Source organism: Podarcis bocagei, assembly GCF_964188305.1.
Source record: "Podarcis bocagei genome assembly, chromosome: 18".
In the NCBI taxonomy this organism is placed as follows: Eukaryota; Metazoa; Chordata; class Lepidosauria; order Squamata; family Lacertidae; genus Podarcis; species Podarcis bocagei.
In genome coordinates, this window is record NC_138144.1 from 7,443,298 (window position 1) to 7,465,185 (window position 21,888).

The window sequence follows — 21,888 nt, forward strand, 5'->3', positions numbered from 1 at the left end:
CGACCGCTGAAACCCGGAAGTAACCTGTTCCGGTATTTCTGGGTTCGGCGAGGTGCCCAACCCGAAAATGTGCAACCCGAAGAGTCTGTAACCCGAGATATGACTGTATATCCATCACAAACGAAGGCAGAAATGTGGCACATTGAGACCATGTACATATTGGCAGTGGAGGATGCTTCTCTTACTTTGCTGTGCACACCAGAGAGATAGTGAGGAGGTCTTCACCCAATGCCCACGACTCCTTTGGTTTCCCTGCGCCAAACTCTGATTCCGCAGAAGCTGTCCTCTGCGCATGTCTGATGGGTGCCTGGAATGGACACACCTCAACTTAACTGCATTTTCAGATCGGACGGAAGCCGCCTTGGGGGAAAGCACACCAGCCGAGAGTGTTTTCTCAAGAAGCCTATGGATTGTGGCTAATGTCAAACGCTGGATCCAGGGCAAGCAGAGAAGTGTATGCAGACCAAATTTAGCACTGGGGAGAAATGGAAATGGAAGGAAACCAAAAACAGGTTTGCCCTTCTCTAGTCAGGGATGACAAGAGTTGGGAGTCGAGCAAAACCTGGCGGGAAATATACGAAATCAAACTATCCCCTTCCTTCCTTCCTTCCTTCCTTCCTTCCTTCCTTCCTTCCTTCCTTCCTTCCTTCCTTCCTTCCTTCCTTATTTTATTTGTATCTTGCTTTTCCACAAAAAGAATCGCGCTCAAAACATCTCACACAAAGGGAATGCAGGAATGCATCTTGAAACCCAAACACTGCAAAAACAATTTCACAATAAAGCGGCAACACAATCTCAAATGCAAAACATTTTGATACCATAAATATAACAGGATGGCGCTGTGGGTTAAACCACAGAGCCTAGGGCTTGCCGATCAGAAGGTCGGCGGTTCGAATCCCCGCGACGGGGTGAGCTCCCGTTGCTCAGTCCCTGCTCCTGCCAACCTAGCAGTTCAAAAGCACACCAGTGCAAGTAGATAAATAGGTACCGCTCCGGCGGGGAGGTAAACGGCGGTTCCATGCGCTGCTCTGGTTCGCCAGAAGTGGCTTAGTCATGCTGGCCACATGACCCGGAAGCTGTACGCCGGCTCCCTCGGCCAATAAAGCGAGATGAGCGCCGCAACCCCAGAGTTGGCCACGACTGGACCTAATGGTCAGGGGTCCCTTTATCTTTACCTTTTTATTTACAACACTGCACCTCTTTGCAATAGCAAGAATAGCAAGGGAGCTTTCTCTGCCTCGGAACCTGGAAAACTACCACTGCCAGAAGACCAGCCTTGGCTGAGTGGGTGAGTGGATGGGAGTACAATTCCCATCAGCTCCCCAGACAGCGTCACCCAGTGGTCAGGGAACTCTGCTGTAGGCAACGTGGGAGTAAATAGATGCTGCAAAAATTGCCCCCCCCATCCCACTCTCTGCCAAGTAGCAGCAAGATTCTAGACAGAGGGTTCCAGACAGTCGCCTAGGGTCCGTGTTCCTTTGGAGAATTGAAGATGCAATGGAGGCTGTTGTAGCTTTTAGGAGGGAATATAGGGCTTGTTCCCTGCAACAGTGGAGTCCAAGGCATCTTTCCCAGCCAGACTTCAGCCAGCCTACCCAAAATGGATCCCATTCTTTCTTCTTCCCTTTTTCTTCCCCGCACACCTTTCTAAAGCAGTGTTTCCCAACCGGTGTTCCGCGGCACACTAGTGTGCCGTGAGACACCGGCTGGTGTGCCGTGGGAGGGAGGCGGGCGAGTCGGGCGGCGAGAGGCGGCGGCGGCGAGGATCCGCGTCGAGCCGGGGGTGGCTCCGCGGTGGTGGTGCCGAGCGGCGGGGCAGCGCGCGCAAAAGGGAGGAGCGCGAGACAGCGGAGGAGGAGGAGGCCGGCATGTCCGGGCAGCAGCAGCAACAGCAGCAGCAGCAACTCCCGGCGACGGCTCCTCCTCCGCCCGCTATCGCCGCCACCACCACAACAGCCGCCGCCGCTGCCTCAGCTGCCCTCGCTCTGCTGCCTCCTCCCACCCCGGCAAGGGGAAGGGAAAAAACGTTCACTTTTGTGCGTCCCTCCCGGCGTGACGCTGCGCGCTGACGTCACGGGGCGGGGCTTTAATGGTGGTGTGCCGCGAGATTTTTTTCCGGTAAGCAGGTGTGCCGTTGCCCAAAAACGTTTGGGAAACACTGTTCTAAAGACTCTCTTTTCCTCTGACTTTCACACCCAGCTGACCTGTCAACTTTCTGTCTGCCCAGGATTTCTTTTAGATGGGCCATCAACACCTTTTGTCATGTTAACACCTGTCTCCCAGGTGAGGCTCTAGCTTCAAAAAGGAAGCTTAGCCTGTATTTCCCCCCCCACTGGCCTGCATTCTTCCCTTCAATACTCCAAATAATCAAGATCCTACCATTTATTAGTTTCTAGGGTTTAGGGGAGTACCCCCACAATCTGTAACACAGACAATGAATTCAACCTGATAATAGGACAGCTTTCTTTGCCTGCAATAGGTTTAAACAGCTCTATCCAACTGGAAATCAGAATGACTGTTCCTTCAAACAGAAAAGCAAGACAGGTGTCTCTAAATGTGGGCCTTTGCCTGTGTAATAAACAAAATCTGCCCTGATTCCCTTATGGGGGACACAAGAACCCGTATAGAGTCCTTTGTAGGTTCTCTATCGGTAGGAGAAAATAACAGAGGCCAACCAGAGAATATTGAGAAACAAAGCAGCTAGTAAGACTGATCTTTATTGAACTGTTGCAACAGGATGTTCCCCTCACACACAGGAAAGGAGGAGGACCCCGAACAAAGGTGTGCCTGCCCTTATATAGACATTTTAAATTCCCTGCCCTGGAGCTCAATACCACCCCTCCATACCCCATACATACACCACAGAAGGGGTGTAGCCCAAGACCACCCCCCACAAACATCCTACCTACATCACAGAAAAGGTGATCTACAACAGAAATTTGAGTGTTGTTGTTTTTCCTGTCTGCCAGGTTATCTGATAATGCCTTATCTGATTGCCTTTCCTGGTAGTCTGGCCATTCCTTTGAGATGGTGATTACCCAATTCCTGAGACAACGGGAAGGTTCCCTCACACACACCCTCCCTCCTTGCAGAGAAAACATTTGGTCAGTTGGGGAGTCAAAATGGTTTCAGGTCGGTCTTCCTGTGCTGATCTATGTACGTGTTTGGTTGGTACATTTATGAACATTTATTATATATAAAGGTAAAGGGACCCCTGACCATTAGGTCCAGTCGTGACCGACTCTGGGGTTGCGGCGCTCATCTCGCTTTACTGGCCGAGGGAGCCGGCGTACAGCTTCCGGGTCATGTGGCCAGCAGGACTAAGCCGCTTCTGGCAAACCAGAGCAGCGCACGGAAACGTTGTTTACCTTCCCTCTTTATCTACTTGCACTGGTGTGCTTTCGAACTGCTAGGTTGGCAGGAGCAGGGACCGAGCAACGGGAGCTCACCCCGTCGTGGGGATTCGAACTGCTGACCTTCTGATCGGCAAGCCCAAGGCTCTGTGGTTTAACCCATATAAGACCTTAAATTTTGTATTTCACCTGCAATGTTATGAAGAGGGAAAGCGTAGATTTGCAGAAATTAATGATTACCGTTTTCTTCCTGCCCACTCGCAGAAGAGCTAGGGACAGAATGCAGGACACCCACACGCGTTGTTTTCACAACAACCCTGTGAGGTGTAATTAAGAGAGAGAGAGAGAGAGAGAGAGAGAGAGAGAGAGAGAGAGAGTCGCCAGAGCACGATTTCTGTTCTCATCCTGAAGCAAAGTTCTTAACCTGAAGCACTATTTCTGGGTTAGCGGAGTCTGTAACCTGAAGCATATGTAACCTGAAGTGTATGTAACCCGAGGTACCACTGTATAAAAAGATAATATCAACATATAAAAGTTAAGCAGAAATCCACTCAACAGTTACAATAAATAATATCTAAACTATAATCAATAAAACAACGTCAAGCCACAGTACATAAAACAATACAATACACATTGAGAAGCAGAGACTAGAGGGTGGAGCAAGGCAGGTGGAAGGAGGCCTTGCCTGATGGAGTCTTGTTGGGCTGTGTATGTGATAAAGGGGAGCCATACCGGGGTGAAGGTGTCTTCTTCTATTTGGGGAGACTGCTGGCTCTGAAATGCAAGGGGGACTAAGTATGTGTGTGTCTTTGTCTGTGCTGAAGTTCCCTGGAGCAAACAGCCAGCCGTCCCGCACTTTTGGACCATTGCAGGATGTTGATTTGCTGAGTGAGTTGTGTCGTTTTCGCTGCTCCCCTTGCTCCAAGGAGTTCAGTGGAGGACGCAGGGCTTCCATTGCCACCGTTTCATCCTCGCAACAGCCCTGCGAGGTGTTATGTACTGAAGTTCTCACCCTGGGCCAACAGGGGGATACTGTAGATACAGTGGTGCCTCGCAAGACGAAATTAATCCGTTCCGCGAGTCTCTTCGTCTTGCGGTTTTTTCGTCTTGCGAAGCACGGCTATTAGCGGCTTAGTGGCTATTAGCGGCTTAGCGGCTATTAACGGCTTAGCGGCTTTAAGAAAAAGGAAACAAACTCGCAAGAACTCGCAGGATGTTTCGTCTTGCGAAGCAAGCCCATAGGGAAATTCGTCTTGCGGAACGACTCACAAAACGGAAAACTCTTTCGTCTTGCGCGTTTTTCGTCTTGCGAGGCATTCGTCTTGTGAGGGACCACTGTAGTTATGCAAATGAAGGATCGAAAGTGACGTTCAGTGATTGGATAGTTTGTATGCAAATGTAGGATCGAAAGTGACGTTCAGTGATTGGCTAGTTACAGAAAATGGTTACTGTTGCATTCTAGTGGAGCTCTATATAAGCAGGCTGACTGAGCTCCTCAGTTCAGTTCTGTTCCAGCTTACAAATAAAGAGCTGCTTTGGAAGAATCACTGTGTCGTCTGATATGTTTGCCCACAACTTAACACACTGAGGCTGATCCAAAGGGCACCCAGTGAGCAAGTGGGAGGAGAGCTGAGCCGCAGCTTTGCATGCAGAAGGGTCCGGGTTCAATCCCTGATGTTCCCGCCTGAAAACCTGGACAGCTGCAGCCAGTCAGTGCGGATGCTACTACTGATCTCTTGCAACAGGGTCCCAACTCACCGCACGCAGGAGGCAGGAGGAGGACACAGAGCCCAGGTGTGTCCGCCCTTATATAGACATTTTAAATTCCCTGCCCTGGAGCTCAAGACCACCCCTCCATACATCATACATACATCACAGAAGGGGTGTAACCCAAGACCACCCCCCACAAACATCAGACCTACATCACAGGTGTCTGGGGGGGAATTTCCGAAAGGTGGAGCTTTGTCCTGGATCTTAGGCAAGTCAATCGAAAACTTGCGTTTATTTGGCGTTTTTGTGTCAAAAACAACCATCACCTTTTGGACTGAGCTTTTTTTGCAAAGAAACCGGACGTTTTTTGCGCTATTTCTGCGGGAAATTGACAAAAACGACACTGCCGCCTTGGGCCGCCGCACGTCCAGACATTTCGCCGATTGCAAAATACTGTGCCGATTTCCGCCCTGACGCTGCTCGCGGCTGCAGTATTCCGGATATGTCTGGGAAATGTATGGCAACCCTAGGTTTCCCTAAACATCAAAGCTCAACTTTCGGGGTGTCCTGGTTTGGACTATTTGAAATATGGCGACCCTGTCTGCCGAGAGAGAGGAGCTGACGGAGGAGAACCGCACTCTTAATTACAGACGAAGCCGGTCTCCGCTAATTGAATGTTCTTTTGTTGTCCCAAGGAACGGGCGGCTGCTGATTTGCGCTGTAATGAGAGGGCCTCTCCGCACCCCGGCTTCACCGGCTCCATGTAGGCCTTAATTAACTCCACGGTTCCCATGGCAACGTCTCCCAATGCTGCTTGATTCCACTCCAGCCAGAGCTGCTGGAGCATCTATTTTGGAGCGCTACAAACCTACAGCGTGCTATGGGGCTGGAGGGGCAGGCGGACAGAAACCTGGGCTTGCAATGGCCTGTTTGGAGCACAGAGGACGATTCGATATCCCGTTCGAGCTGCGCTCGGTCCTTGCCTTGCCCAAAGTCAGCACCGCGGGGCAGGGCGCCGGCTTGGTTTCCTTTGCATGCTGTCATAGCGCTGCCATCTTCACTAAGGCAGTGTTGGGGGGCGGGCTGCGTTCTGTAGTTGTGGGGCACACACTCGTTGTGGTTCTGCACATCCAGCCCAAAAGCGGGGAAGGCTGCATTTTGTGTTGTAGCTGCCACACTGCCATAGGATCGGCGTTGTGCACTAAGCCGGAACGCCGGGCAACGGCTGTGTTTTGCGGTTGCGGCCCACACGTATTTCCCATCCTAGCGGGTTTCTGCACAAAGGCAGAGGCCCGAACTTTGTATGTGCGACACACATGCTTTTGCTGTCTTGTGGGAGGTTGGCAGCATTTAGCGCTCGCTGAGCGTGTGTTTGAGTTCATGTCTTGCCGTAGTGCCGGTTTGTGCTTTAACGCTGCACACCAGCGGTGGTTGCGTTTCATAACGTAGCGCATGTCTCGTCATAGCACATGGGGCGGTGACTGCATTTTGTTGTTGCAGAACGTGTGTGTGTGTGTGTGTGTGTCTGCGTGCACGCTGTCCTAGTGCTCGCTTTCATAAGAAGGCAGTGTGTGGGCTGATGGCTGCCTTTTGAAGTGTAGCATTCATGTGCATGCTGTCGCAGCTGAGTGCGCACTTGCCCTCCTAGTGCTGGCGGTGCATGAATGCAGACCAAAGGTGGTGGCTGTGATGCGACGGCATGTTCACGCATGCGCCGTCATAGCACTGGTTTGATCACGGTGGCAGCAGGTGGGTTGTAGAGCACATTGTTGTGTGTGCCGAAAATGTGGGACTCTCTTCCCTCTCTTATGTGCCTTTTCACCATCCTACCCCCGTCCCCCAAACCATCTCTTGGACAGAACAGGATTTGAGGGGTTACTAGGAAGGAAGGTTTTAGGGTGAGGCAGAGCACGTCAGATTCATAGAGTCATAGAATTGTGGAGTTGGAAGTGTTGTAAACAAAATCTGCCCCTTTTCCCTTATGGGGTACCCAAGAGCCCATATAGAGTCCTTACATGGGTCCTCCACCGGTAGGAGAAAAGAACAGAGGCCAACCAGAGAATATTCAGAAGCAAAGCAGCTAGTAAGCCTGATCTTTATTGATCTGTTGCAACAGGGTGCTCCCCCCAGACGCAGGAGAAGGAGGAGGACACAGAACAAAGGTGTGCCCGCCCTTATATAGACATTTTAAATTCCCATTTAAATTTAGGAGTCAAAAAGGGGTTTCAGGATGGTTTTCCTGTGCTGATCTATGTACGTGCTTGGTTGGTACATTTATGAACATTTATTATATATAAAAAAGGTAAAGGGACCCCTGACCATTAGGTCCAGTCATGGCCGACTCTGGGGTTGCAGCGCTCATCTCGCTTTATTGGCCAAGGGAGCCGGAGTACAGCTTCCAAGTCATGTGGCCAGCAGGACTAAGCCGCTTCTGGCGAACCAGAGCAGCGCACGGAAACGCCGTTTACCTTCCCACCGGAGCGGTACCTATTTATCTACTTGCGCTTGACGTGCTTTCGAACTGCTAGGTTGGCAGGAGCAGGGACCGAGCAACGGGAGCTCACCCCGTCGCAGGGATTCGAACCGCCGACCTTCTGATTGGCAAGTCCTAGGCTCTGTGGTTTAACCCACAGCACCACCCACGTCCCTTTTATTATATATAGAAGACCTTAAATTTTATTTTTACAGAAGGGACCCCATGGGTCATCTAGTCCAACCCCCTGTAACAAGATAGGTGACACAAAGGATCCCTTCACAACAAGAAAGCTATTCTGCATATGTCCAGGGGCAACTTTGCCCTAAGATCCTTTTTCTATGGATATGGGGGGGGGGGAGAGAGAGAGACTGATTCGTGGCAAAAGACTCTGCACATGCTCAGAGGAAGCCCACAATGCCAAGGATATTTTTATAAATAAAAACATGACAATGGGGAATAATGCAATGGCAGCCGGCCTTGAAGATAAACAGGGGCAGTCACTTTGTCCCTGGACCAGACGACAGGCCGGCCGATAAGCTCTGTCGGCAACCAGCTCCATTGGCTCAACCTTTGAATACCTCATTTAGTTAGTTATTTAGAGCATGATTTGCATGCCTGATTCTCCTCTCCCCCATGCTTTTTAATATCTACATGCAGCCGCTGGGAGAGATCATCAGGGGGTTTGGGCTGGGTGTTCATCAGTATGCGGATGATACCCAGCTCTACGTCTCTTTCAAATCAGAACCAGTGAAGGCGGTGAAGGTCCTGTGTGAGTGTCTGGAGGCGGTTGGAGGATGGATGGCAGCTAACGGATTGAGGTTGAATCCTGACAAGACAGAAGTACTGTTTTTGGATGACCAGGGGGCGGGTGGGTGTGGGGGACTCCCTGGTCCTGAATGGGGTAACTGTGCCCCTGAAGGACCAGGTGCGCAGCCTGGGGGTCATTTTGGACTCACAGCTGTCCATGGAGGTGCAGGTTACTTCTGTATCCAGGGCAGCTGTCTACCAGCTCCATCTGGTACGCAGGCTGAGACCCTACCTGCCCGCAGACTGTCTCGCCAGAGTGGTGCATGCTCTAGTTATCTCCCGCTTGGACTACTGCAATGGGCTCTACGTGGGGCTACCTTTGAAGGTGACCTGGAAACTACAGCTAATCCAGAATGCGGCAGCTAGACTGGTGACTAGGAGCGGCCACTGGCACCACATAACACCAGTCCTGAGAGATCTGCATTGGCTCCCAGTACGTTTCCGAGCACAATTCAAAGTGTTGGTGCTGACCTTTAAAGCCCTAAACAGTCTCCGTCCTGCCTCATCAGTGGACCGGTTCTGGGCAACCAAGATGATGGAGGGTCAAGCAGTGCTTTTTTTCTGGGGGTACACAGGGGTACGCATACCCCTAAACATTTTGTGAATCTTCGTACTTTTGTCCATTTACTGTATTTATTTTTCCCGATTGGAATGACAAATAGTGGTTTTCTTGAGTCAAAATGAGAGTACAGTTATACCTCGGGTTACAGACGCTTCAGTTTGCGTTTTTTCGGGTTACGGATGCGCCAAAACCCAGAAGTACCAGAACAGGTTACTTCCAGGTTTCGGCGGTCGCACATGCGCAGAAGGGCTAAATCGCACTTGCGCATGCGCAGAAGCGCCGAATCGCAACCTGCACGTGCACAGACGCGGCACTGTGGGTTGTGAACGTTGCAGGTTGTGAACTTGCATCCCGCACAGATCACGTTCGCAACCTGGGCGTCCACTGTACCCCTATGCATTATTATTTTTTAGAAAAAAAGCACTGGGGTCAGGAAACCAAGCCTGATGAGGAACGGTTGAAGGAGTTGGGTTTGTTTAGCCTAGAGAAGAGGAGATATGAGAGCCATCTTCAAATATCTCAAGAGCTGTCCCATGGAAGAGGGAGCAAGCTTGTTTTCGGCTGCTCTGAAGGGTAGGGTTTGAACCCATGGATTCAGCCGACAAAGAAGGAGATTCTGACTAAACATTAGGAAGAACTTTCTGACAGCAAGAGCTGTTCAACAGCGGAACGGACTCCCTTGGAAAGTGGTGGGCTCTCCTTTCTTAAGCAGAGCTTTGATGGCCCTCTCCCCAGGATTCTTTCGCTGCAATTCCTGCCTCGCACACCTTCCAGCTTGACAAAAACCCTTCTTGAACTGTGGTGCCCAGAACTGGACATAGAAGACAGTGGTGGCGTCCGTTTGGTCTCAAGCAGCCCCTGAGGGTGGAAATCAAATCGTAAATAAAGACGAGGAGGAAGGATATCTCTTAAGCGGGGAGAGGACACAGCACACCCACCCTGAGGAGCTTCTCCTGCAACTCATGTGTCCATCAAAGCTTCGTTGTTGCACAGAGAACTCGTAATTGCTGTGATGGGCTGAGGCTCCCTGCTGCCTGCTTCTTCTCACTTCCTGCGGCTTGGTGATGCTAATGTGGCGTAATGGCCCTTGTCATCAGTTAAGGGCTCCGCTGCAGAGAGATGAGCTCTGGCAGCGATGGCACGGCCGCTCGGCGGTGCCACGGCATCCAATGGGCGGAGGAGACCCTTCTGGCCCGCTAGTCAGCGGCGAACCGAAGCTTCGTGGCGTACCGAGGGCCAGTGATGTGGTCGAAGCTGGCGATTGTCACGATCCCTCTCTGCGACTCCGGAGATGATGACTCCCTACGGGCACCACGGCCATTGCTTGGCATTGATCTGCCGATAGGAGGACAACCCACACGTGAGAACGTAAGAAATGGAAGCAAGAAGAAATTCCGACGAAAGAAGAATGGCGGATAAAATGAATGGACTGTGCAGAATTGGACAAAATGACAGGAAGGATTCGAAACCTGCGGGACCAGAAGATTGGAAGAAGTATATGAACTATCTGAAGAGCAATTGTAATCAACAAATTATGCTAGTAGGACTACAAGACATTTTGTAAGGAGAAATATATGAAACGTTACAAAGTAGATAAAGAACAGAGATATTAGTTATGAGATTCAAATGCAATAGGGAAAGTAAGAAATGTATACTAAGAGATTAGACTGGAAAATTTTCAGATGAGATTGATGGAAGTCAAAAAAATTGTATAAGATGTAAAAGTATGTTTAATTACTGTTGAAAATGATATGTTAAAAAAAATAATAAAATTAGAGAGAGAGAGAGAGAATGTAAGGAGAGCTTGGCTGCTGGATCCGACCAAACCGGGGCCCATCTAATCCAGTGTCCTGTTTTCACAGTGGCCAGGCAGGTGCCAATTGGAAATCCGTAAACAGTGGTGCAAACAGTGGAAACTCCACCAGCCTTGTTCGATATGCAAAATGGATTGCCCCGTCTTTCCAAGACTGTCGTTGCCCCATAAGGGGGCTTATGGCCGAGCCCTCCCTTTCACAGCCTGACGATCCCTTGCGGTCACTATTTCCCTTCTCTGAAGCATCTCTCTGCCTTGTCTTCTCCCTCTAGCTGAGGTTAAGGATTGGAGCCAGGGCCTCTGAACTTTATGCCGATCTTAGTAGAAACTGCTCTCTGCCGCTCTTTTGAGCTAAATGCGTGTTCGTTTTAAAAATGTCGGTTTTAAGTTTTGCTATATCTTCCTATAAAGGGATGCAGGTGGTGCTGTGGGTTAAACCACAGAGCCTAGGACTTGCCGATCAGAAGGTCGGCGGTTCGAATCCCCGCGATGGGGTGAGCTCCCGTCGCTCAGTCCCAGCTCCTGCCTACCTAGCAGTTCGAAAGCACCTCAAAGTGCAAGTAGATAAATAGGTACCGCTCCGGCGGGAAGGTAAACGGCGTTTCCATGCGCTCCTCTGGTTCGCCAGAAGTGGCTTAATCATGCTGGCCACATGACCCAGAAGCTGTACGCCAGCTCCCTCGGCCAATAAAGCAAGATGAGCGCCACAACCCCAGAGTCGGCCATGACTGGACCTAATGGTCAGGGGTCCCTTTACCTTTAACCTGCTCCCTGTAACCGGCTTCAGTTGGCACTCTGGCCGCAGCATTCTGGACCAGGTAAAACAGCGTTTTCCAAAGGCAGAGCCATGTAGATCACACCATGGTTGTCCTGCCTTGAATAGCAACTGCCGTTTCTTGTTGAGGTGTTCCTTTCCTGGAGGGAGTGGTGGGTAGGCAGGGGTCTGCTAGCAGCTACCGTTTCTTTGGCCGACGAATGGAGGGGCTGGTTGGGTCCCATCCTGGTGCAATGTTCTTCCTGAGACGCAAGGAGTTCCACCTAGCCAAAGGCAAAAGTCCCATGCAAAAAGCCACGTTGGGGCAGGCTGCAGTTGCGTGTTTGCAGGATCATGTCCTGCCATGGCCTCCCGACAGTGAACGGAGCAGTGAATCTTTCATGCTCATTTAAATCATTTATGGCTTAGTCTGCATAAATCACGAGGGCTGCATAAATCATGGTGGGGAAGGGGGCGAGGGTTGCTGGGTTAGGGGGCGCACGAGGGCATGACGCCATGTGGAAGATGCATTTATGTGCTTCCTCCCCTTGCTTTGGCCAACTTTGTCTCAACTTACGTGAACTCGATGGTCTGTTCCAAAGTGGAAGGAGATCCCTAACGGGATCAATTGGGCCACATCTGCACCATGCATTGGCAGCGCTTGGCTTCCCCCCAAAGGATCCTGGGACCTGCATAGGAATCAGAGAATCATAGAGTTGGAATAAAATAATGAAAATGGTTTATTGAATATTTACAGATAAATTGTAAACAGATACAGTGGTACCTTGGGTTAAGTACAGTGGTGCCCCGCAAGACGAATGCCTCGCAAGACGGAAAACTCGCTAGACGAAAGAGTTTTCCGTTTTGGAGGTGCTTCGCAAAACGAATTTCCTATGGGCTTGCTTCGCAAGACGAAAATGTCTTGCGAGTTCCTGCGTGTTTCCCCCCCTTCCTCCCCCTTTTTCTAAGCCGCTAAGCCGCTTATCAGCTGATCCGATAAGCCGCTAAAAGCCGCTAATAGCGCTAATAGCGCTAATCCGTCAATGGGCTTGCTTTGCAAGACGAAAAAACCGCTAGACGAAGAGAATCACAGAACGGATTCTTTTCGTCTTGCGAGGCACCACTGTACTTAATTCGTTCCGGTGGTCCGTTCTTAACCTGAAACTGTTCTTAACCTGAAGCACCACTTTAGCTAATGGGGCCTCCCGCTGCCACCGCACCACCACCATCCGATTTCTGTTCTCATCCTGAAGCAAAGTTCTTAACCCGAGGTACTATTCCTGGGTTAGAAGAGTTTGTAACCTGAAGCGTATGTAAACTGAAGCATATGTAACCTGAGGTACCACTGTAAAAACATTGGCAGGATTATTGCAGTTTTAAAGAGTATAGATTCAAAGGAGATGAATAAAAGTGAATTTGGATATGCGGAAGATATTAAAAATAAATTTAAGGAGCCACAGAAAGAGGGGGAAGGAAGTCAAGTTTTGAAATTTTTTGAAAGGAGACGATATATGGAAAAGTTTTGAAAGGAGGCGATATATGGAAACCATCTCGATTTGAGGATTAGAAGAACGGAAAATTCACACAGGACTATTATTACTATTGGTGTTTACCGGCTTAAGGAGACTATCAGAAGAGATCATAAAGAAAAAAGAGAAAATATATGAACAAAATGTGATGTGGAAACAGCAAGATAAGATGGGATAGAATTATGAACTCTGTTTGAACTGATTGGGACTGATTGGGACATTAACGCAGCAGCAAGCAGATGATCAGAATTCCCCTTCGGATCTTGAAATATGGGTCCCCCCAACAAAATTTAAAATTTGGCTTTGTAATTCGGAATTTATGTGATATGATTTAATTTGATGTGATTGGCCAGTTAATAAAAATTATTTAAAAAATAATAATGAAATGTTAACCTGATTGTAAAATTAGTGAAATTTATAAATCTGAAAAGCATAAATAATAATAATTTTTAAAAAGAACTTATAGGAAGCCCTGCCGGGTCAGGGCTATGGCCCACCCACTCCAGAAACCTGTTCTCACTGTGGCCAGATGCCGAGTGCGAAAGCCGTCTCCTTTTCTCCTTTGGAACTCCCTGCTTATTGATATAGGAAGCTGCCTTCCCAGTTCCGTTCCTAAGGCCTGTTAAAAGCTCTTTTGTTTCGGCAAGCCTGCCTGCACCACGTCGTATTATCTTGCCTGCTTGTCTATAGCCGATTTTGATAAATATTTGACACGGTTTGCATGCAAGCCGCTTAGAGAGACACCGTTCTCATTTTTTGATCTAGTGCTCTATGCATCTCGTTCAGTAAACGCTGCCCCTTCCCCGCTGCCCTGACATTCAGCTGCAAGCCCTTAGGAAGAACTGTGGCTCAATCCAGTATTTCAGAACCTGCACAGAGTGTATTTTTTGGAGGGGGGAAAGGCAGGACCAGGGCGTGGCCTGTCAATCATGTGACATGTCCAGGGCGGAGCAAAGATTAAGGCCTTCCAGATGTTGCTGAATTAAAGCTCCTGATGCGCTGGGATGCTGGAGTGCAGAAACATCTGGAGGGCCAACGGTACCCCACCCCTAAAGAAAAACTCCAAAGCACGATGATGTCTTTTCGCTTTCTCGTGATCTCCCTGGAAGCAAAATGCTAAACGGCCCGGGTTGATTCCCCTCCCTTCCCCTCCCCACCCGCTTTTCTGACTGGTTCTCCGTTCTCCCTTTCCATCCCCTCAGCACGTAGACAAATCTTAAATAGCTGCACACACACACACACACACACACACACACACAAGCACGCACACGTTAAATTCCCACTGCTGTCTCCAAAATAGAGGGAAGGCAGCGCCCCCCCCCAAACCCGGAGAAGAGCCTGTTGCTACGGCAACCACAAATGTCAGGTTCCATGTGGCGCACGGTCGTTGCCATGGCAATGAACATTCCTTTTTTTTTTTCCTTCCTTAAAAATAAAATAATAATAAAAATCCAAGCAGAGTCACAGGGCTACCGAGATGGAGAGGACGGGGTTGGGGGACGGACGGACACCAGGGTGCGCAATGGTGTTGGTGGAGATGGGCTTGGTCTGGTCCAGGATGGAGGAGGCAGTGAGGGGCAGCAAGAAGGCCTTGCAGTGACAAAAACAATGGTTGTTTTGCTTTCTGGGGGGATGCCAGAGATGTTCTTCCTTGAAATGAGGTGCTTACGCAACCCACCCAAACTCCCAAGTCCGGCCTTTGGTCCCAACGGAATTCCAGTCCTTGGAAGTGGGTGGCGGGGGAAAGCGGATAAAATTTTGACCCAGGCGTGCGCACGCATGCACGGCGAACCAAGGCCCCTGGTGCGCAGCTCCCTGTCCTGCCCTTCATGCTGGCCTGCAGGGTTAGTTATCCCGCCGTAACTGCCACCAGATGCGATGAGTTGCTCTTGTGCACTGGTCCTGCTTGGGGACACGGGTGGCGCTGTGGGTTAAACCACAGAGCCTAGGACTTGCCGATCAGAAGGTCGGTGGTTCGAATCCCCGCAATGACGGGGTGAGCTCCCGTTGCTCGGTCCCTGCTCCTGCCCACCTAGCAGTTCGAAAGCACATCAAAGTGCAAGTAGATAAATAGGTACCACTGTGGCAGGAAGGGAAACGGCGTTTCCATGCGCTGCTCTGGTTCACCAGAAGCAGCTTAGTCATGCTGGCCACATGACCCGGAAGCTGTACGCCAGCTCTCTTGGCCAATAAAGCGAGATGAGCGGCGCAACCCTAGAGTCGGCCACGACTGAGCAACGGGAGCTCACCCCGTTGCGGGGATTTGAACCGCCGACCTTCTGATTGGCAAGCCCTAGGCTCTGTGGTTGAACCCACAGCGCCACCCGCGTCCCTGGGTTTCATGGGTAAGGGTGCATAAAAGAGCACACATTAGTGAAAACATGCCCCAAATTAAAAAGCATTGTATTAAGGGAGACAACGTGTATTTTGGGCAAAATTGCACACAGATGCATGACATAATAATAATAATAATAATAATAATAATAATAATAATAATAATAATATCATCTTTATTGTCATTGCCCCCTTCGGGGACAATGAAATTACTTGACTGCTCCATAAAAACACTAATTAAACAATACAATATAATACATCAAGGGAGATTAGATGACTTTCAAAGTCCGGGCTTCCCATTCAGGGCCGAGATCGCTCTGGGGAAGAAGCTGTTCTTAAGACGGCTTGTTCTTGTCTTCATTGTCCTGTATCTCCGTCCCGACGGCAGGAGCTCGAAGAGACAGTGACCAGGATGCGATGGATCTTTTACTATGTCCAGTGCCTTCCTATGGCACCTTGTGGCATAAATCTGCTCTAAGGTGGAGAGTGGGCAGCCAACAATGCTCTCTGCTGCCTTAACAACCCTGCACAACCCCATCCTGTCCTGGGCAGTACAGCTTCCGTACCACACACATAAGCCATAAGTGAGCACGCTCTCAATGGCACAGTGATAGAAGGCAAGCAGCAGTTTCTGCGGAAGATGGTTTTTCCTTAGTATTCTCAAAAAGTACAGTCTCTGCTGCGCCTTCTTCACAAACCCCCTTGTGTGGACACTCCAGGACAGATCCTCTTGTAATTCAGTGCCCAAAAATCTGAACGTTGTTACCCTCTCCACACAGACCCCATCAATCAAAAGTGGCTGGACGTTGCTCTTCTGTCTCCTGAAGTCCACCGCAAGCTCCTTTGTCTTCCTTGTATTTATGAGCAAGTTGTTAGCTCTGCACCACTCTGTCAGCCGCTCCACCTCATCTCTATAATCCGTTTCACCCTCCCTTTCAGGGATGAGCCCAATCACAGTTGTGTCATCTGCAAATTTGACAACCCTATTACTAGGGCTGCCATGTGGGAGATGGAGCAAGCTTGATTTCTCCTGCTCTGGAGGGTGGGACCCGAACGCATAGCTTCAAGTTACTGGAATGCAGATTCCAACTAAACATCAGGGGAAACTTTCTGACAGTAAGAGCAGATCGGCAGTGGAACGGACTTCATTGGAAAATGTGGGCTCTCCTTCCTTGGTGGTTTCTAAGCAGAAGTTGGGTGTCCATCTGCCGTGGATTCTTTAGCAGAGATTCCTGCACTGTGGGGGTGTAGATGATGCTTGGGGCCCCTTCCAATTCCATGAATCTATACGAAGGTAAATTTGCACTAAAATGACGGCGAGTTTTCACAACGACCTTTTCGACAGTTCAAGAAGGACACTGACAAACTGGAACGTGTCCAGAGGAGGGCAACCAAAATGGTCAAAGGCCTGGAAACGATGCCTTATGAGGAACGGCTAAGGGAGCTAGGCATGTTTAGCCTGGAGAAGAGGAGGTGAAGGGGTGATATGATAGCCATGTTCAAATATATAAAAGGATGTCACATAAAGGAGGGAGAAAGGTTGTTTTCTGCTGCTCCAGAGAAGCTGACACGGAGCAATGGATCCAAACTACAAGAAAGAAGATTCCACCTAAACATTAGGAAGAACTTCCTGACAGTAAGAGCTGTTTGACAGTGGAATTTGCTGCCAAGGAGTGTGGTGGAGTCTCCTACTTTGGAGGTCTTTAAGCAGAGGCTTGACAACCATAGGTCAGGAGTGCTCTGATGGTGTTTCCTGCTTGGCAGGGGGTTGGACTCGATGGCCCTTGTGGTCTCTTCCAACTCTAGGATTCTATGATTCTATGACGAAACCCAAATAGGTCACAAACTGATGCAGAGACATGGAAAACGGAACTGTCACCACAGAACAGTAGGGGTCTGAGAGCCGTTGCCAGTCAGTATGTAGACCCAGATGTGATCAGCTTTTGCCATCCAGATGTTGCAGAACAACCGCTTGCCGATCAGAAGGTCGGCGGTTCGAATCCCTGTGACGGGGTGAGCTCCCGTTGCTCTGTCCCAGCTCCTGCCAACCTAGCAGTTCGAAAGCACACCAGTGCAAGTAGATCAATAGGTGCCGCTCCAGCGGGAAGGTAAACGGCGTTTACATGCGCTCTGGTTTCTATCATGGTGTCCCGTTGCATCAGAAGTGGTTTAGTCCTGCTGGCCACATGACCCAGAAAGCTGTCTGCAGACGAACGCCGGCTCCCTTGGCCTGAAAGCGAGATGAGCGCCACAACCCCATAGTCACCTTTGACTGGACTTAACCATCCAGGGGTCCTTTACCTTTACCTTTTTGTCATTCAAGCAACATCTGGAGGGCCAAAGGTTCCCCTGAAGGTGTAGCTGGCTCAGGACCTCCACGGGAGCATTCTACGCTGCAACGATTTGGCCAGCCATAGGCAAACTCGGCCCTCCAGATGTTTTGGGACTACAACTCCCATCATCCCTAGCTAACAGGACCAGTGGTCAGGGATGATGGGAGTTGTAGTCCCAAAACATCTGGTGGGCTGAGTTTGCCTATGCCTGGATTTGGCTGTATTTATGTTGCTTGTTGCTGTAAGGGACGCAGGTGGCGCTGTAGGTTAAACCACAGAGCCTAGGACTTGCCGATCAGAAGGTCGGCGGTTCGAATCCCCGCAATGACGGGGTGAGCTCCCGTTGCTCGGTCCCTGCTCCTGCCAACCTAGCAGTTCGAAAGCACGTCAAAGATTAAGTAGATAAATAGGTACCGCTCCAGCGGGAAGGTAAATGGCATTTCCGTGCGCTGCTCTGGTTCGCCAGAAGCGGCTTAGTCCTGCTGGCCACATGACCCGGAAGCTGTACACCGGCCAATAAAGCGAGATGAGCGCCGCAACCCCAGAGTCGGCCAAGACTGGACCTAATGGTCAGGGGTCCTCTTACCTTTAACTATGTTGCTTGTTGCTATCACTCTCTTAGCATCTCCCCTCCTTCCGTAGCACGACAGAGTGCTCAGAGTTTGGCTTTGCTAACATTTGGCATCTCTCTCTCTCTCTCTCTCTCTCTCTCTCTCCAGATGGCGCGGCCAATTCAGGTAAAACCGGCGGACAGCGAGAGCCGTGGAGGTAGTTGTCATCTCTCCTTGTTTATTTTTGTCCCACCCACCCCACCCAACCCATTGTCCTACCGCCCTACTCAGGGAGGCCATTAAAAGTGAGCCCCCTTGTACATATCTCAGTTGCTGTGCATAAAATCAAATATTAGCTTCTGGTTCCTACAGTGTTGTCCTCCCCTTAACATCTCAAAAGCCACCCACCTCTGCAATCAGGAATGGTGGTGGTGGTGGGGAGACGTATTAGGAAAACATATAAATGCAAGGGTTGTTTTTTCTTGCAATACAAAGGTGTATCAATAGATAGAATCACAGCATCACGGAATTGTAAAGTTGCAAAGGAACCCAAGCGTTGTCTAGTCTAGCCCTCTGCATTATAGGAATCACAGCTACAGATAGATAGATAGATAGATAGATAGATAGATAGATAGATAGATAGATGATAGATGATAGATAGATAGATAGATAGATGATAGATAGATAGATGATAGATAGATAGATAGATAGATAGATGATAGATAGATAGATAGATGATAGATAGATAGATAGATAGATAGATAGATTTTTATTTATACCCCACTCTTCCTGGTTCAGAAACCCAGGCTCAGGGTGGCTAACAACAAATTTAAAACAATTGATGCAACAAAAAATAGCATAAAATACAGTATAAAATGTGAATAACAGTAAATTCAGAATTCAAAAATCAATTTAGGGGGGAAATCCATCCAATAAACATTAGATGATCACCAGGGCTAGCTGGCTAAATTAGTCCTATTTGGGCCAGCAGGGATACCAGGGTAGAATTAGCTGTGGGATCCCAGATCGGGTAATCTTTATAACAGGGGAGGGGGAGGGAACAGAAGGGAAATAGGAGATCAGGCTAAGTTCAAATTGAAAGCCAGTCGGAATAGCTCCATCTTACGGGCCCTGTGGAAGGAGGTTAAATCCTGCAGGGCCCTGGTCTCATGGGACAGAGCATTCCACCAGGTTGGAGCCATCACTGAGAAGGCCCTGGCCCTGGTGGAGGATAATCTGACTTCCTTAGGACCTGGGACCTCTAAACTATGGTTATTCATGGCTCCTTTGGCCAATAAAGCGAGATGAGTGCCGCAACCCCAGAGTCGGCCACGACTGGACCTAATGGTCAGGGGTCCCTTTACCTTTACCTATATGCAAAACAAAAAACCCTTGCATGTAGAAGGTTAGCATGTCAGGGCCCAGAGTCCCAGCTTAGCCCTTCCCCTGAAGAGCTAGTTGTCTAAGTGCAGGGCAGTATCTGATTTGCTTTTTTTTTTTAAGAGAGAGGGAGTGGGAGCATTTAAACCTCTGATCCTAGACTTCATACTTCAATGCCTGCCTTAAATCACCTCCCACCCGAGCTCCAAGGATGGAGAGTTACAGAATTTCAGTAGATAATAAGGTTTTGTTCCACTCTCCCAGCCGAATAGCACCCTCCAGTTTTGTTTCCCATAGGTTCTGACCATCCCCCACTACAGTTATGGGGGGGGGGAGGGCGGAGAAAGTGAACTCTCTCCTCTTTCTCGCGCTCTCATTGTTGGAGTAGCGTTTCTATGGAAACCCATCATTTCCCAGAGGCTGCTATAACTCAGGGCCAGATGGGCTTTTCGGATGTAAGAGGAAGGGGGTGGGGGAGGGAGACGTGGGGAGTAACTCAGGATAAGACGATAAAGAGCATTTTAAAAGGGGGGAGCAGGGAGAAATGGCTGTGTTTGTTGTTAAATAAATGAGGTCACGCAGATAACCGGCCGCGAAACGCACCTTGGCTTATCCTCTTATGCTCGCAGCTGCAGGTTGTAGCCAAGCTCAAGTTTGGAGTAGTGTGTCTGCTCACATCCGATCAGAGTTACTCGTTTGACTCTCCTCCCCTACGTAAGAACATCCCTGCTTCTGGATCAGGCCCAACGTAGTAATAATAATAGTAACAACAACAACCACAACAACAACAATTTATTATTTATACCCTGCCCATCTGGCAGCTCCAAAAAAATATTAAAATACTGTAATACATCAAACATTAAAAGCTTCCCTAAACAGGGGTGCCTTCAGATGTCTTCTAAAAGTCTGGTAGTTGTTGTTCTCTTTGACATCTGGTGGGAGGGCGTTCCACAGGGAGGGTGCCACTACCGAGAAGGCCCTCTGCCCGGTTCCCTGTAACTTGGCTTCTCACAGGGAGGGAACCGCCAGAAGGCCCTCGGTGCTGGACCTCAGTGTCCGGGCAGAACAATGGGGGTGGAGACGCTCCTTCAGGTCTACTGGGCCTCTGAGGCCGTTTAGGGCTTTAAAGGTCAGCACCAACACTTTGAATTGTGCTCGGAAACGTACTGGTTTCCGATCTAGTCCTGCACCCTTCTCTCACAGTGGCCCACCAGGTGGCTGGCATCCACCTGTCTCGAGAGACAATGGAGTGTGCTTCCAGGGGTCAAACCACTGCATTTGCAGCAGCAAAATGACCTCCGCTTCATCGACTACGGACCCCAGAAGTCAGGATCCCCTCCAAAACTGTGCCAAAGTCATAGAATCGAAGGATTGGAAGGGACCATGAGGGGCATCTATGTCCAACCCCCCAGCGATGCAGGGATCTTTTGCCCAGCTTGGGTCTCGAACCCGCTACCTTGAGATTTAGAGCCGCATGCTCGGCCAGCTGAGCTATCCCATATTCACTGCCACAAGAAGCACCTGTGGATAAAGGGAAGAGCGTATTACTCGTCTTCATCCCTTTGGCAGATTTGGAGCGTGTCAAATGAGGTGCTCTTTCGATCAACAGGTTTGCTGACCAGGCAGGTGAATGTGGAATCAAAAGGTTCTGTTGCACCAGAACGTGGATAGACAAACTAAGGCCGGATCTGGCCCAATCGCCTTCTAAATCCAGCCCGCAGATGGCCCGGGAATCAGCATTTCAATCTGCATATTCTTGTGGAAAGTGCAAATTTGATAGTTCTGTTTCTGAATTGAATTTCTCATTGTTGTAAACAAAATCTGCCCTTTTCCCCTTATGGGGTATCCAAGAGCCCGTATAGAGTCCTTACGTGAGTTCCCTACTGGTAGAGGAAAATAACAGAGGCCAACCAGAGAATATTGAGAAGCAAAGCAGTTAGTAAGACTGATCTTTATTGATCTGTTGCAAGAGGGTGCTCCCCTTACACACAGGAAAGGAGGAGGAACCCTGAACAAAGGTGTGCCCGTCCTTATATTTTAAATTCCCTGCCCTGGAGCTCAAGACCACCCCTCCATACACCATACATACACCACAGAAGGGGTGTAGCCCAAGACCACCCCCCACAAACATCCTACCTACATCACAGAAAAGGCGGTCTACAACAGAAATTTGAGTGTGTTGTTGTTTTTCCTGTCTGCCAGGTTATCTGATAATGCCTTATCTGATTGCCTTTCCTGGTAGTCTGTCCATTCCTTTGAGATGGTGATTACCCAATTCCTGTAAGT

At 49.5% G+C, this 21,888-nt stretch overlaps 1 protein-coding gene across 3 annotated transcripts in view; it reads left to right on the top strand.

Moving 5' to 3' along the window:
• Nucleotides 1-21,888, top strand: part of CELF5 (CUGBP Elav-like family member 5) — a 78,173-nt gene that overhangs the window by 20,686 nt on the left and 35,599 nt on the right. For 2 of the 3 annotated variants that reach the window (XR_014003643.1, XM_081177860.1), the window contains exon 3: nucleotides 18,391-18,442. Coding sequence is in view for 2 of the 3 variants with exons in the window: in XM_081177860.1 (XP_081033986.1) it covers nucleotides 18,391-18,442 (52 nt within the window). In the remaining variant the exon portion in view is untranslated. The remainder of the gene's footprint in view (nucleotides 1-18,390; nucleotides 18,443-21,888) is intronic. The other variant, XM_081177861.1, reaches the window with a different exon arrangement.